This window comes from Natrix helvetica, assembly GCF_964273705.1.
Source record: "Natrix helvetica genome assembly, chromosome: 3".
Lineage (NCBI taxonomy): Eukaryota > Metazoa > Chordata > Lepidosauria > Squamata > Natricidae > Natrix > Natrix helvetica.
The window spans coordinates 42696013-42709628 of record NC_138549.1 but is presented as its reverse complement, the minus strand read 5'-3'; the positions used below and the strand labels follow the sequence as shown (position 1 = coordinate 42709628).

The 13616-nt window shown below is 36.1% G+C and overlaps 1 protein-coding gene across 3 annotated transcripts in view; it reads left to right on the top strand.

Moving 5' to 3' along the window:
- The window catches only part of NLGN4X (neuroligin 4 X-linked), a 204168-nt gene extending 192933 nt beyond the window's left edge, over positions 1 to 11235 (top strand). For all 3 annotated transcript variants that reach the window (XM_081946794.1, XM_081946792.1, XM_081946793.1), the window contains one exon: positions 5725 to 11235. In XM_081946794.1, coding sequence (XP_081802920.1) covers positions 5725 to 6568 — 844 coding nt within the window. In that variant the 3' untranslated portion in view covers positions 6569 to 11235. The remainder of the gene's footprint in view (positions 1 to 5724) is intronic.
- The last annotated feature ends 2381 nt before the right edge of the window (positions 11236 to 13616 follow it).

Here is a 13616-nt window from a genome sequence, read left to right as displayed (position 1 = left end):
TACACTAAAAAGTGATATATACTTCTTCCTTGACTACTAAACTTAAGCAGCATTCTTAAATTTTGGATGGATGGAAAAATGGATATATGGATGAATGGACAGATAGATCAATCCCAGTTTGGCCTCCAACCATTTTTCCCATAAAAATAATAAATAGGGAGATATTAGATTTTTTTCAGAATCTTCTGAATTTGACTGGCTGCTTCCACCTAACACAGGAGGGATACCAACTGTGCTTGTAGAGTGTATATTACTTGAGTTAGGACAAAGTGACTGTTTTCCAAAACAAATAGAATTCTTTGTTTAGGAACATATATACTATTTGCATATTTTAGAGCAAAATGCATAGATTAAAGGAATCTTGTCCTATGCAGGTAGTTCTCGGTCTATGACCACAATTAAGCCCAAAATTTCTGTTGCTAAGCAAAACATTTGTTAAGTGAATTTTGCCTCATTGTATCACCTTTCTTGCCACCATTGTTAAGTGAATCACTGCAGATGTTATATTAGTTACATGATTTTTAAGTGAATCTGGCTTCCCCATTCACTGTTTATCAGAAGGTCACAAAAGGTGATCACATGACCTGGAGTGATCACATGACCTGGAGACAGTGCAACCATCATAAATGCATGTCAGTTGCAAGCATCTGAATTTTGATCACGTGACTAAGAATGCTACAACAGTCGTAAGTGTGAAAAACAGTCATAAGTCAGTGTTTGCAGTGCCATACTGAATGAACTTTTGTAAGTGGAGGACTACCTGTTGTGATTAACTCAGATATAAGCACGATGAGTCACTTTTGAATGTTAGGAGATCTTACTTCAAAGGAAAATCTTATTAGATTAATATGCAATATTACTAAAATTAAATTCTACTTTTTTTTTTTTATTAAAAGAGTTTTATACAAACAAATTTTCCCCCTTTTCACCCCCCCCTCCACACAATATAAATCTCATACAAATGCTATACCCCCCCAACCCCCCCGCAAAAATTCACATTCAAATATTATACCAAACACTTTACCCCCTCCCCTCCCCCATCTTAAAATAGATTACTCATAACCCCTCTCCTCCCAACAAACACTATATAAATTTCTCTTAAATTAATAATAACACATTGATCATTTTCTAAGCTAATTTAACATCTATAACTCTTAATATAAATTTCTCCTAGCCTAACAATGTTTCATTAGTCCCATCTTCTAATTTATTCATACATATATATTGCCCCATCCTCCACCCTAACCCTCCCCCACCTCCCACACAAACCCACCCCCCTGACTTCCGCTGTATACCACTCTAACAATTCCAAACATCCCATATACTATTTACTCTGATCATCTATCGGTCTAAACATTCTTACCTAAAGGCTAGATAATAACTCCTAGTCTGGTATTTATTCTGTATATAATCAATCCATTTTGCCCATTCCTGTGTGTAATCCTCCTGTTTCTGAGCTTTTAAGAAAGCTGAAATTTTTGCCATTTCAGCGAACCCCGCCACCTTCTGAATCCATTGATCAATTGTCGGCAAAAAGTCTTTTTTCCAATGTTGCGCAATCAACAACCTAGCTGCTGTAACCATATACAAGGCCAATTTTGTTTCCCCTTTGGTAAAATCCTTAACTATACCCAATAAAAACATTTGTGGAGTGAATTGTATTCTTTTCTTAAATACATTCTGCATAACCCACCATATTTTTATCCAAAAAGCTTTAACCTTGTTACAAGTCCACCATACATGAAAAAAGGTAGCATCTAGACACCCGCATCTCCAACATTTTGGTTGAACATTTGGGTACATGCATGATAATTTTTTAGGATCTAAATACCATCTATAAAACATTTTATAGAAATTCTCCCTTAAATTCTGTGACTGTGTAAATTTAACATTCTGAACTATTAAATTCTACTTTTAATAGTAGTAAACAATAGAAAACCTTGGGAGAATTTTATAGTAGTTATGGATATTTCAAACCACAAGTACATTTTATATACCACGCAGAAGAGTGAGGGAGTGAGAGAGAAAACACTCAGTGCAATTCAGTGTAATACATTATGCATTTTACTGCCTTATTGAAAAAACATTTATGTATCAAGAGAAACCAGAGGAAAAAATAATAAAGCTTATAACAGAAGACAGAATGCTGCACAAAAGTTGCAATGCACCAAATATAGTCACATATTTGTTCAATTTTAAAGAAGAATCTGTAATTGTTGCCTCAGGAACAGTATTTTGTAAAAAAATGTTTTTTTATAAAATACTAATACAATACAATAAAAATTATTTTGCTTCAATTCTTAAAAAACAGGGTGAAGCTATTGTTACTGTGGCTAATAAAAGGACATCATAATGAATCCCACTGATCTGCCTCATGGAATTAAATTCAATTTATGTAGAAGAACATAGCAAGAATTCCCTGTTTCCCTTTCATCTCTTTTACTCAACTTGTAACTAAAGCTGACAGCACTTTGTATCTAAGTGAAATCATTCAAACATACTAGGACAGCGATGGCGAACCTTTTATGGCTCGCGTGCCATAAGTGGGGGGAGCGCAGGGGGGGTCGTGTGCAGGCGTGCTGCACCCATAATGCAATGCGTGACCCCCGCCAGTGCGCATGTGTGCACTACAGACATGACCCCTCCCATTTTTGCATGCTTTTTTCGCCCTCCCCAGACTCAGAAGCTTTATAGGAGCATGGGGAGGGCGAAAACAGCCTCCCCCCCGGAAGCCCTCCAGAGGCTTCATGGACCTTCAAGAGGCTTCCCTGAAGTCCCTGGGGCAGTCAAAATGACCCTCCGAGTAAACAGGAAGTCAGTTCCCAAACTTCCGGTTTGCCCATAGGGCCATTTTTTTGCGCTCCGGAGGCTTCAGGGAAGCTCATGAAGCCTCCGGAGGGCCTTCAGGGGGTGGGGGAGGCTCTTTTCACCCTCCCCAGGCTCCTATAAAGCCTCTGGAGCCTGGGGAGGGTGAAAAATGGCTTTTAAAAAGGGTAAACTCAGCTGGCCAGCGTGCGCATGCGCGCTGGCCAGCTGACAGGGCAGCGCCTTGCGTGCTCTGACAAATGGCTCCGCGTGCCACCTGTGGCACGCGTGCTATAGGTTTGCCATCATTGTACTAGGAGTTCTATCTTATTTCCAGAATGCATTTTAAAGTTCCTATTACAAGCTTCTTCTTAAGTAAGTGAGACATGGGAAACCCAATGTAAGAACTCTCAAGACATCCCTAATAATGATAGAGCCACAAATTGAAGTTGAAATATTCCTTCCTCTCTTTGGGAAAAAGATAGAAACTCAGAGGGAGTAAATTTTGACCCACCCATTTGTATCAACCCTTTGTCTTTCTCTCTTAGAGGAAGAACTTGATTTGAGCAAGAGCCATTTTGTCCAGCTGAAGCTGAATTAAATTCTAGGGATTAATAAAAATGTGAAAATCCACAACTATTTTTGTATATAGCAAAATGAGTGTTGTGCATTGGTGCATGTGTTTGGTAGGTAGTAGGTTGGCAGATAGATGCCATTTATTTATTTATTGCATATAGTCAAAACATGGAAATCAAAGCAAGGAATTTGAAACCTGTTTAACAATTAATAGAAACTGTACAAAACCCTTTTATATTGAGCAGCAAGACCATTGTAAAAATATTTAGTATGGTATGAGAATATCCCATCAAAATTTCTTATAACTGTTTTTGTATAGGAATATGTAAGCCAAGCACTGTTTATATCACATCCATACTTTTTACTGGATCCAATTAAAGTAGAGAGTGATAGTCCATAGTACGCCCGATCAGAAGGTAGAATATGATTTATATAGCTACCAGAAAACTAAAAACCTAGATCTAAAAATCTATAAATCTAAAAGAGAAATTTACATACACTGCATTTTTTCTCAACATGTACAGTATTCCCAGTGGCAAAATCTAATACAGATATCCACAATGTACAATCCAATTTCAGAAGGGTAACTGAATGGGAAACATACAATGTAGCCTGAATAATTTCAAATGAAGTTATATTTATACAGTATTGATGGTGATTTGCATTATAGCAGGTTTGATACCTTTGCCTGAAACAATTTGTTGCAGAAATATAGTTGTAGCTTTTATACCAATTATACTTGCAGGTCTAATTATTGACATTGGAAACATGTTCTCTTTCAGTAGCCATTAATACAAATTGCTGCTGTTCCAACAAAAGCAGTAGTGAACATAGCAAAAAAAAAAAAAAAAGGCTTGATACTTATTGTGATTTGCCTTAACAGCCCTCTATAATTAAAATGAAACCCCATTGGGGGAGAACTAGTTTTCCTATGACAAGGAAATGAGTAAAGACTACTGTATGTATAGAGAAAATAGAAAAAAAATCCATTCTATTCTCAAAACATTTAATGTTCTTTATTTCAAAATTCTTAGTTTTTACAAGGGAGATATCCAACACTGTAATTACAACTTTCAAGATTTGCCATTTTTAGCCTTTTTTTAAAAAAAAAAGATTTATATGTTCATAGTTAGTTGATGTAAGCCATAGTAATAACTGAATGACTTTACCTTTAAAAACGTACTTGAAGCGTCATTTAGTACAGACTGGACACTTATCAGTAGTTATTGTTGGGAGCATGTTATACCTGTACTGTGAGTCCTGCATTAGCTGCCTGTTAGTTTGTAGGTAAAATTTAAATTGCTGATGTTAATGCTTTATGACTTAGTGCCAAGCTATCTAGAGAGCTGCATCTTCCACTGTACCTCTTACAATCATGTTTAGGAGAAGCAGCAGATAGTTCTCCACTTTCAAGAAGTCATGGAGAGTTTTCAGAAATAATGCTTTTCAGTGGCAGTTCTGGCCCTTTGGAATGACCTCTTGCATGAGGAGGTGGATATGCCACCTTCTGGAATATGTTGCAAACTGGGCTCTTTCAGAAAGAACATTTAAATCATGACACCTCCTTGACATGTGTTTTATGGTTATTTATAAACATATTTTTAATTGGGTGTACATGGGCAACTCAGAATCTGTTAGATTGTGATGAGATAATAAGATGACAAGGAAATAATTTTGAGGAAACATACAACTCATCATCACAAAATAGCCCCTTTTCATACTAGCGTCCCAAATAAGATTCAAGTTGCCAAGTCATGAAGTTTGTTCAGTGATGTCACAATTTGTAGTTCATCCCTTTATGTAGGAGAAGGGATGGCAAAACCTGGGGTTGAGTGAAAAGGGGGAAAAAAAGCCTAGAATCTATAAAGAAGAAGAAAGAAACTAAGTCTAATTTCTTTTGAGTGTCATTGAACCTTATCTAACTCTTAAGTAGGTGCATAAACTTTTAGCAATAAATTAGTTTAATTGAACCTTCACACGTAGACTTGGTCCTTCACACCTGACACTTTACCCACTTTCTGGATGCCTGTGTCCATGCCTATTATTGAAATCTGCATTTGTGAGCTATTATTGAAAATCCCTGAAAAGTTGCTTTTTTTAAAAAAAAAAAAGTAACTTAAAGTATTACTTTCATATGTTAGACAAATGTACAAGTATTATAAAATGTATCCAGAGCATATATTTTGGGCAAGTCTGATCTAAACAGATTGTGCTCTTTAGTCATAACCTTGAAACTCAAAATATCATCAAATAACGATTGTAAGGAAATTGACTTTAGCTCTTGCAATACATTTGAGTATGTAAGATGATTGTTTTTAATATTATTTATTTGTATACTTTTAGGGATCCAAACCAGCCTGTTCCCCAAGATACAAAATTCATCCATACAAAGCCTAATCGTTTTGAAGAAGTTGCTTGGTCTAAATACAACCCAAAAGACCAACTTTATTTGCACATTGGTTTGAAACCCAGAGTTCGAGATCACTACCGAGCAACAAAAGTCGCTTTCTGGTTAGAACTTGTACCACACCTGCACAATTTGAATGAAATATTCCAGTATGTTTCCACGACAACTAAGGTGCCACCGCCTGATATGACATCATTCCCTTATGTTACCCGACGTTCTCCTGGGAAGTTTACCACCAAACGCCCATTAATGACTCCAAGCAACAATCCAAAGCATTCAAAAGACACCCAGAAAACCTCCCCAGAGGATACAAGTGTTCTGATAGAAAACAAGAGAGATTATTCTACAGAGCTAAGTGTTACTATTGCTGTAGGAGCATCTTTATTATTCCTCAACATTTTGGCATTTGCGGCCTTGTACTATAAGAAAGACAAGCGACGTCATGAAACGCACCGACGCCCCAGTCCCCAAAGGAACACAACCAATGATATTGCCCATATACAGAATGAAGAAATTATGTCACTGCAGATGAAACAGCTGGAGCATGATCACGACTGTGAGTCACTCCAAGCTCATGATACTCTGAGACTCACCTGTCCACCTGATTACACCCTGACTCTTAGAAGATCTCCAGATGATATTCCACTCATGACACCCAATACCATAACCATGATTCCAAATACATTAACAGGAATGCAACCTTTGCATACTTTCAACACTTTCAGTGGAGGACAGAACAGTACTAATTTGCCTCATGGACATTCCACCACTAGAGTATAGCTCAGTCATCACATACCACCCGGAAGATTAACCATAAGGAAAAAAAAAGGGGGGGGGATTCATATTCTCCATCAAGAAATTTGTGGAAATGAAAAGTTAAAAGGTGAAGGAGCAGAACGGTCATAATTTTCTTCAGATCCTTTCCATAGGAACTCTGATATTCAAGAAAGATCACCCTCTCAAGCCCTGTGAAATGTGAAATGTGTACATTGCTATTAGGATTCCGCTTTATTATCTCAACCACTTTGATTGAAAATAAGAGTTGAGGCATGAAGAAAGTCTCCTAGAAAAGGATATATACTGAGCGTAACAAACAGAAACAAAACTTTTGAAACACAAAGCCAGTGACTGTATAGGGTTTCTTCTTTTTTTTCCTTTGAATAAATAAAATTAAAAAAAAACACGATGTTCTACATGTGCCATACCATGAATGGCCCTTGTTATACAAAAGACGTCATCATGGGCTTTTACCCATCCTAAGAAGCTGTAATCCAGAATGGGGAAATAAGATTTTATTATTATTAAAAAAAATAGGACTGACTATGCAGTAAATATGTATAGTTCTGTGCAAAGTGATGACTTGCCAGCCTGAACTATATTTAAGGTACTTTGTAAAAAAAAAAGTGTACATAGCTGTGAGTTTTAAAAAAGAAGCTTTTATTGATGTTTTCAGTTTGAAAAAAGCTTTTAGAAAGATTGTGCTTTCAGTTGTGATCTATGTGTATAAGCATTAATCATACCACCTATGTTTCCTCCCAGACCTAAAGGAGGGTGTTCTTCTTAATTACTACTGATGATCCAAACATGAAAGATTTTTTCCTAATGTTTCATTTCTGGGAAAACATGTTGTATTGTACAAAGGACACAGATGGCTATGTGGCCTGCTAGATTTTCCTTCACAGGCTGAATAGATGCATGTTAAGGCATCCGTAGATAGGAAACAGGATTTTATTTTTCCTCCCTTAAAGGAAAGAAATCTCTCCTACTACCCCATCCCATCATTTTCCTTCCTCCTTGTGTTAGCGTCCATTATATTGCAACACAGAGACAAATTGGAAGAATTTCAACAAGCTTGTTCAGTTGATCTAGGAACTTTGTTCTTGGTATCCGATGTGCCATGAATCTTGGCTTCTTTCAGACAGCCTACTTTCTAAAGCATTTTTTTTCTTTGATAAGATTCTGCCTGCTCTAGCAGATGGCAGAAAAGGTTATGCAAAGAAGGGGAATTGATATAGCTACGTTGAACAGGGAGATCACACAAGTTAGACAAAGGGTGATATTATTTTCCCATTAATTAAGTTCTTGCTGGATCAGTAGCTAAAACTTTTGACCTATTTTAATCAAGCTTAAGCTTGATATCACAGAAAGCAAGTGAGGAACCCTATTAATGTATAATGGGTGAGTTGTTTTGAAGAGGTTGGATCATTTCATAATTCATCATTATTAATTCTATAAGAAAATATTATTCACATTATCTACAAATGCAGGGAAGTGTGATGTGAAATGCAGCTGTTCCAACAATATGCCTGGCATCTCTGTATAGAGTTGAAAAACAATTCTAAAGAAAATCAATCAAAATAAATTAGACATTATAAAAGTAGAAATTATTATCAGTGAGTTACAAATGGTTTATAAAAGTAGAAACCAAAGATATTTGAACAGAGTTGCTCTGCACAAGATCATATCTTTCCTGGTGTGTACATTCTATTGTTTGTCTTTTATTGAGGAAGGCACAACACTGCTATACTATCATCTTTGTAATAATAAATATAAATGTGATGTGATATCACATAATGTTAACACAGGATGCCTTCTGCTTTAAAATAGATAGTGTGAGCTATTCTAACTTATAGCTACTTTGATGTTTTGCTGGGTATGGAGTATGGAATATATGTACAGCTTCATGCTGATTCAGAGACAGAAAACAGGTTCCTAGAGTAGCAAACAACAGCTGGAGACCTAATAGAATTGTGAACATGATCTTGCATCTTAGAAAATTAAATTAGTACATACTTTCCTTTTCCCTCCAGGTAAAATTTTAACAGTTCCAATTTTTACCCAATACTCAAAGAAACTCAATGCATTCCTTGATTTTTTTAAAAAATGTAATTGTAATGTATTTATTTTGTTAGTTTTATATTTCACTTTCCCTCTAGGAGCTCATGGCAGCATACATAACATTCCCTCCTCCAGCTTTTCCCCATGAAAACAACCCTGTGAAATTGATTGGTCTTAAAAGTAGGGATTGGCACGAAGTCACCTAATGAGCTTTCCTAACTGAAAGCAGACTAGAAATTGGGTCTTCTCAATCCTTGCCCAGTATCTTAATCACTTTGTGACACTGGCTGTCTAAAGCTGGATCTTTGCCATCATGACTAAAACATAACACTTCTTCATGACTCAGAGGGGAATAATAAGGAAAACGATGGCATCTTATTCAGATGGGTATGTTTGTTATGTGAATTATGGTATTTGTTTAGTACTTCCAGTTGTTTTCTGCTAGCAATATGTACAGTAATGTGTCAGGCTTGTGACATTTGGATAAAACCATTTCTGTAAATGAATGATTTTAGCTTTTAAAAATCAATGAAGATGATGTCACTTTAATAATTTAATACATCGGGACAGATGTATGATTTATAAATGGAAATTTTTAGGCTCTTCAAAGGATTATATAATAATAACAACAAAGGATACTTTAAAGAATAGAAAAAAAAATCCCAGACTTTTTCTTCTTAACCTTAAGAGGCACGCAGGGTTTCTTTTATTATTATTTCTTCATTTTTTTCTTTTTGGTTTGCCTTAAGTAAGGACAGAAGATATATATGGCTGGACACATATGTATAAACTTTTCAGCAGCATTTTTAATAATAAAATATCACAGTATTTTCTAATGCTTTGTGCAAAGAATTACGTGTTTATCATTTTTGTAAAACTATCATGTTGAAAATCTGTGTGAGCGTACACATGTATGTGAGCATATGGATGTAATATGTGCACTTGTCAACACTTGAAAAGTGTTGAAATTAACGGTAAACCTAGATAAGTGTTGAAATTATAACTTGGATAAAGATAAATACTGTAACCAACTTGCCAAGAGTTTGCAGACAACTTTATGGAATGCCAGTTGCTGACATTTGAACCACTGAATACAACAAATGCTATCTATAATTAATGAATTTTCCTTTCCTAGCTGAAGGTAGACTAGTTGGGCTTTCTCAGTCCTTGCCTAGTATCTTACAGATTAACCAAGTTGGAAGTGACCTTGTAGGTCATCTAGTCCAACCCCCCTGCCCAAGCACACCCTACACCATTTTTGACATATGGCAGTCCAGTCTCTTCTTGAAAGCTTCCAGTGACGAAGCTCCCACAACCTCTGGAGGCAAGCTGTTCCATTAGTTGATTGTTCTCACTGTCAGAAAATTTCCCCTTATTTCCAGGTTGAATCTCTCCTTTTTCAGTTTCCACCCATTATTCCTTGTCTGGCCTTCAGGTGCTTTGGAAAATAGCTTGACCCCCTCCTCTCCTCCTCTTAATCACTTTGTGACACTGGCTGTCTAAAACTGGATCTTTACCATCATGACTAAAACAACACTTTCTGTTATTTTCCTTAGTTACAGTCTGTCATGTGAAAGGGGATACTAAATATTTGTTAACCAGTTAACCAATGCTAGCCCTCACCACGTTAAGATAGTAATGACCTTACAATTAAGCATAATAATTAATTCAAATGAAAACTTCTTGAATCTCTTGAACCAATAACCTTCTTATTTCTGATATTCAACATGCAACTTTATATAAATATATGTAAACCATATACCAAATGGTTTCTTTCTGCTCCATTATCAGTTCCATTGTTTCAACCCTCTTTTTCAATCCTATTGAAAAACCTCAAAGACTGATTACATGCAAATAATGTGTTCTACCATAGAGTACAATGAGGTCGTATAGAAGAGCTATCCTGTCTTTCTAAAACCCATGAGACTTCATACGACAAACTAATTTCAGACAGAGTTCCACAATTAATAAATTGATTGTTTTCTGCATATATCACTAGGTTTACAAAGTTGGATATTTAATGAGTACTGTAATGTATGTAAAATGATACTAATTATTATTTTTTAGAAAAGCATATATAAAATATAAAATATGACTGAAACATTCTTTGCTTTTGGGAAAGCAACTGGATCTAAAGGAAGCAATCAGAAAACTATTTCATTGAATTATAATTTTTAATTTAATAACGATTAATTGGAAAAATCTTATTTTGAAAATTCTGATCTTTTTCTATGTATATATAGAGGGTTTTTTTGCTGTGCATGTCTGTGATCTTCAGAGGTAAATCTCTGGATCAGAAGTACACATATTACATATTTTGTTGCTGTGTAACTCACAACATTGTATGTGTGAATGTATGGGCTTGTGTGCATGTTTAGGAAAATATTTTTATTCTTGATAGTCATTTTCAGCCTGGATTAATTAACAAGTTATAAGGCAACTTTTTTAAAAAAATATACACATCTAATCAAATATATGAGTAGTGGTAAATTTATACCAATTTATTTCTTACACAAATTTTGTGGTGGGGCACACTGTAAAAACAAACCAAAATTTCACTGTATTTCCTGAGATAAGCCCTTGAATTGTCCTTTACAGAAGATCAAACATCCAGAGAGATACATATTTTATAGGTATTAAAATATTCTTCAATTATTATTTGAAGGTTTTATTATTTGAATATGCATTTTAGACATAACTTTTTTAAGCAAGCACTCATGGTATCTAATAAAAATAAAACATTGAATACAAAAAAGTTAAAATATAAGGTGTGGTGGGTACTAACAATAAATACAAATTAAAATCTAAGATTGTGTGTGTGTATATATGTGTATACACACACACACCAAAACCATTATGGGAAAAACAGAACCTCGTGTAGTCAAAAGATAATACAAAAGTAAGCTCAGACCCACATTTTTTAAAAACAATCTGTTAAAATGTACTTAGTGACTTTCAAGTTCCATATTAAAAAAATATGTTTATATAGTTTAAGAAGCAACAATAGACTCAGAAATTAATATGTAACAACTTCTGGGGAGACATGGTTAACTAAGCATATATATGAAAGAGTAGAGATGATGATCACTGCAAAGAGCAGGAAGTAGGCGAAGGAGAGCAGAGGAAAATAATCACATGTCCTCTGGATGGTAGTTACTCACAAGAAAACTACAAGACAGCAACCTCCCATGCACTTCAGGCCCAGAAGATGAAGGAAAACCATTGCATTCTCAACTATGGCAGAGGCTTTTAAGGACACTGAGTTCATTAATCTCACTTATTAGAAGTTGAAATTGCTTATTTAACTATTCTAAGACTATTAGAGATCTTTGGAACAAGAAGTTTTAGTTTACCTTCTTTCTTGAACAAAAGATAAAATAACTTAATTAGCCTACCAATAAATTATAATGCTTGTAAATTTATTTGATAGACATCAATAAACTTTAGCATCATTAAAGAAAACTGTACTTCTACCTTATGTTACATTCCACCAATCTGATCACAAGCTCTTTGACCTTTTATATAAAAAATAATTATACTTCAGAAAAACATATTTTTACTCTTAAATACAGAGCCTGTGTTCATATCGTGTTTCCCTGAAAATAAGACCTGGTCTTATATTGTTTTCTCCAAAATAAGCACTAGGGCTTATTTTTGGGGAAACACAATTTCAGGTGATCAGCCCAGTTAGGCAGCCCACCCACTGGCATGTGCACAAAAGGCAGTGTGGGGGCTGACAGTGTCCAGTAGCTGCAGCCCACGCAGCACAAGTGAGTTGATTACCTGTCCAAGCAGCAGATGGCAGAGGCATGAGGTGGGGGGAGGCATGTAATCCAGACACACCACACAGGCTGTGGAAAGCCAAGAATTGGTAGGCCAGAGTGGGCAGGCTCATCTTCATGTGGTGGCACCAGCAGCAGACAGAGGCAGAGGCACGGGGGAAAGTCACACAATCTGGACATGCCATGCGGGCCACAGGCAAGCCAAAAGACGGAGAGCCGGAGTGGGCGGCCAGCCATGGGAAGCTCATCTTTGCATCTCTTGGCTTGCCTGCAACCAGTGTGGCACATCCAGATCACCTGCCTCCCCATGCCTCTGCCTCCGCCTGCTGCTTGGACAGATAATCATCTCACCTGCACTGCACAGGCTGTGGCTGCTGCTGAACGCCATTGGCCCTTGCACCCTCGCAGCCTCCAGTGCTGGCCATGCCCACCCACCCCCGGGGCTGATGACAATCTTCACTTTGGCTTATTTGGGGGGTAGGGCTTGCATTAGGTGCATTCTTAAAAATCAGGCTAGGACTTATTTTCAGGAAAACATGATAGAACCTTTTTTATTTTCAATGCATAGAAGATGAGAAATTGCCAGGCTACACTTAGCATATGAGCTGCCTATGTCATATTTATTATAGTGGGGGGTTGCCTTAAGCGTCTGCCTGTTGTAAAGTTCTGCAATATTTCAGATTTCAAGAGAAAAAAGTACTTAAATTATTAAAAATCTAGAGAATATCAGAGCTGAAAAGGCTATTCAAACATATAAACATTTTCTAACTCATTCCATTGTTGCCTGATAAATTGAAAAATTAAAACTCAAAAACTTGACTTCTTAGGTGCTGGGGAATTTCACAAACATTGAAATTATGGCACTAGTAAAGTACTGCATAGTTATGTATCTAACTATAAAGGAGTACAAAGTTTCAGATATGCAATGCTTGAATGAAAATAATTTTATTACAATTGGCATGTAGCCGAGGAGAATGCGTCCCAACGCCCACACTTTCCCACCATAATCCTATTCAGTGATCTACTGTCAGTCCACATAGACATACAATAAGTCTTTCTAAATCTCTGCTAAATAACTTTCAAATTCTTGGTCCTCCTTATTATTGGAATGGATAATCTCAAATTTTCAAGCTTTGTACATTATGGAAGTGAAGAAAGCCCTTGTGAAAATGCATAAATATAAAACTGAAACTACTGGAGCCATTTCA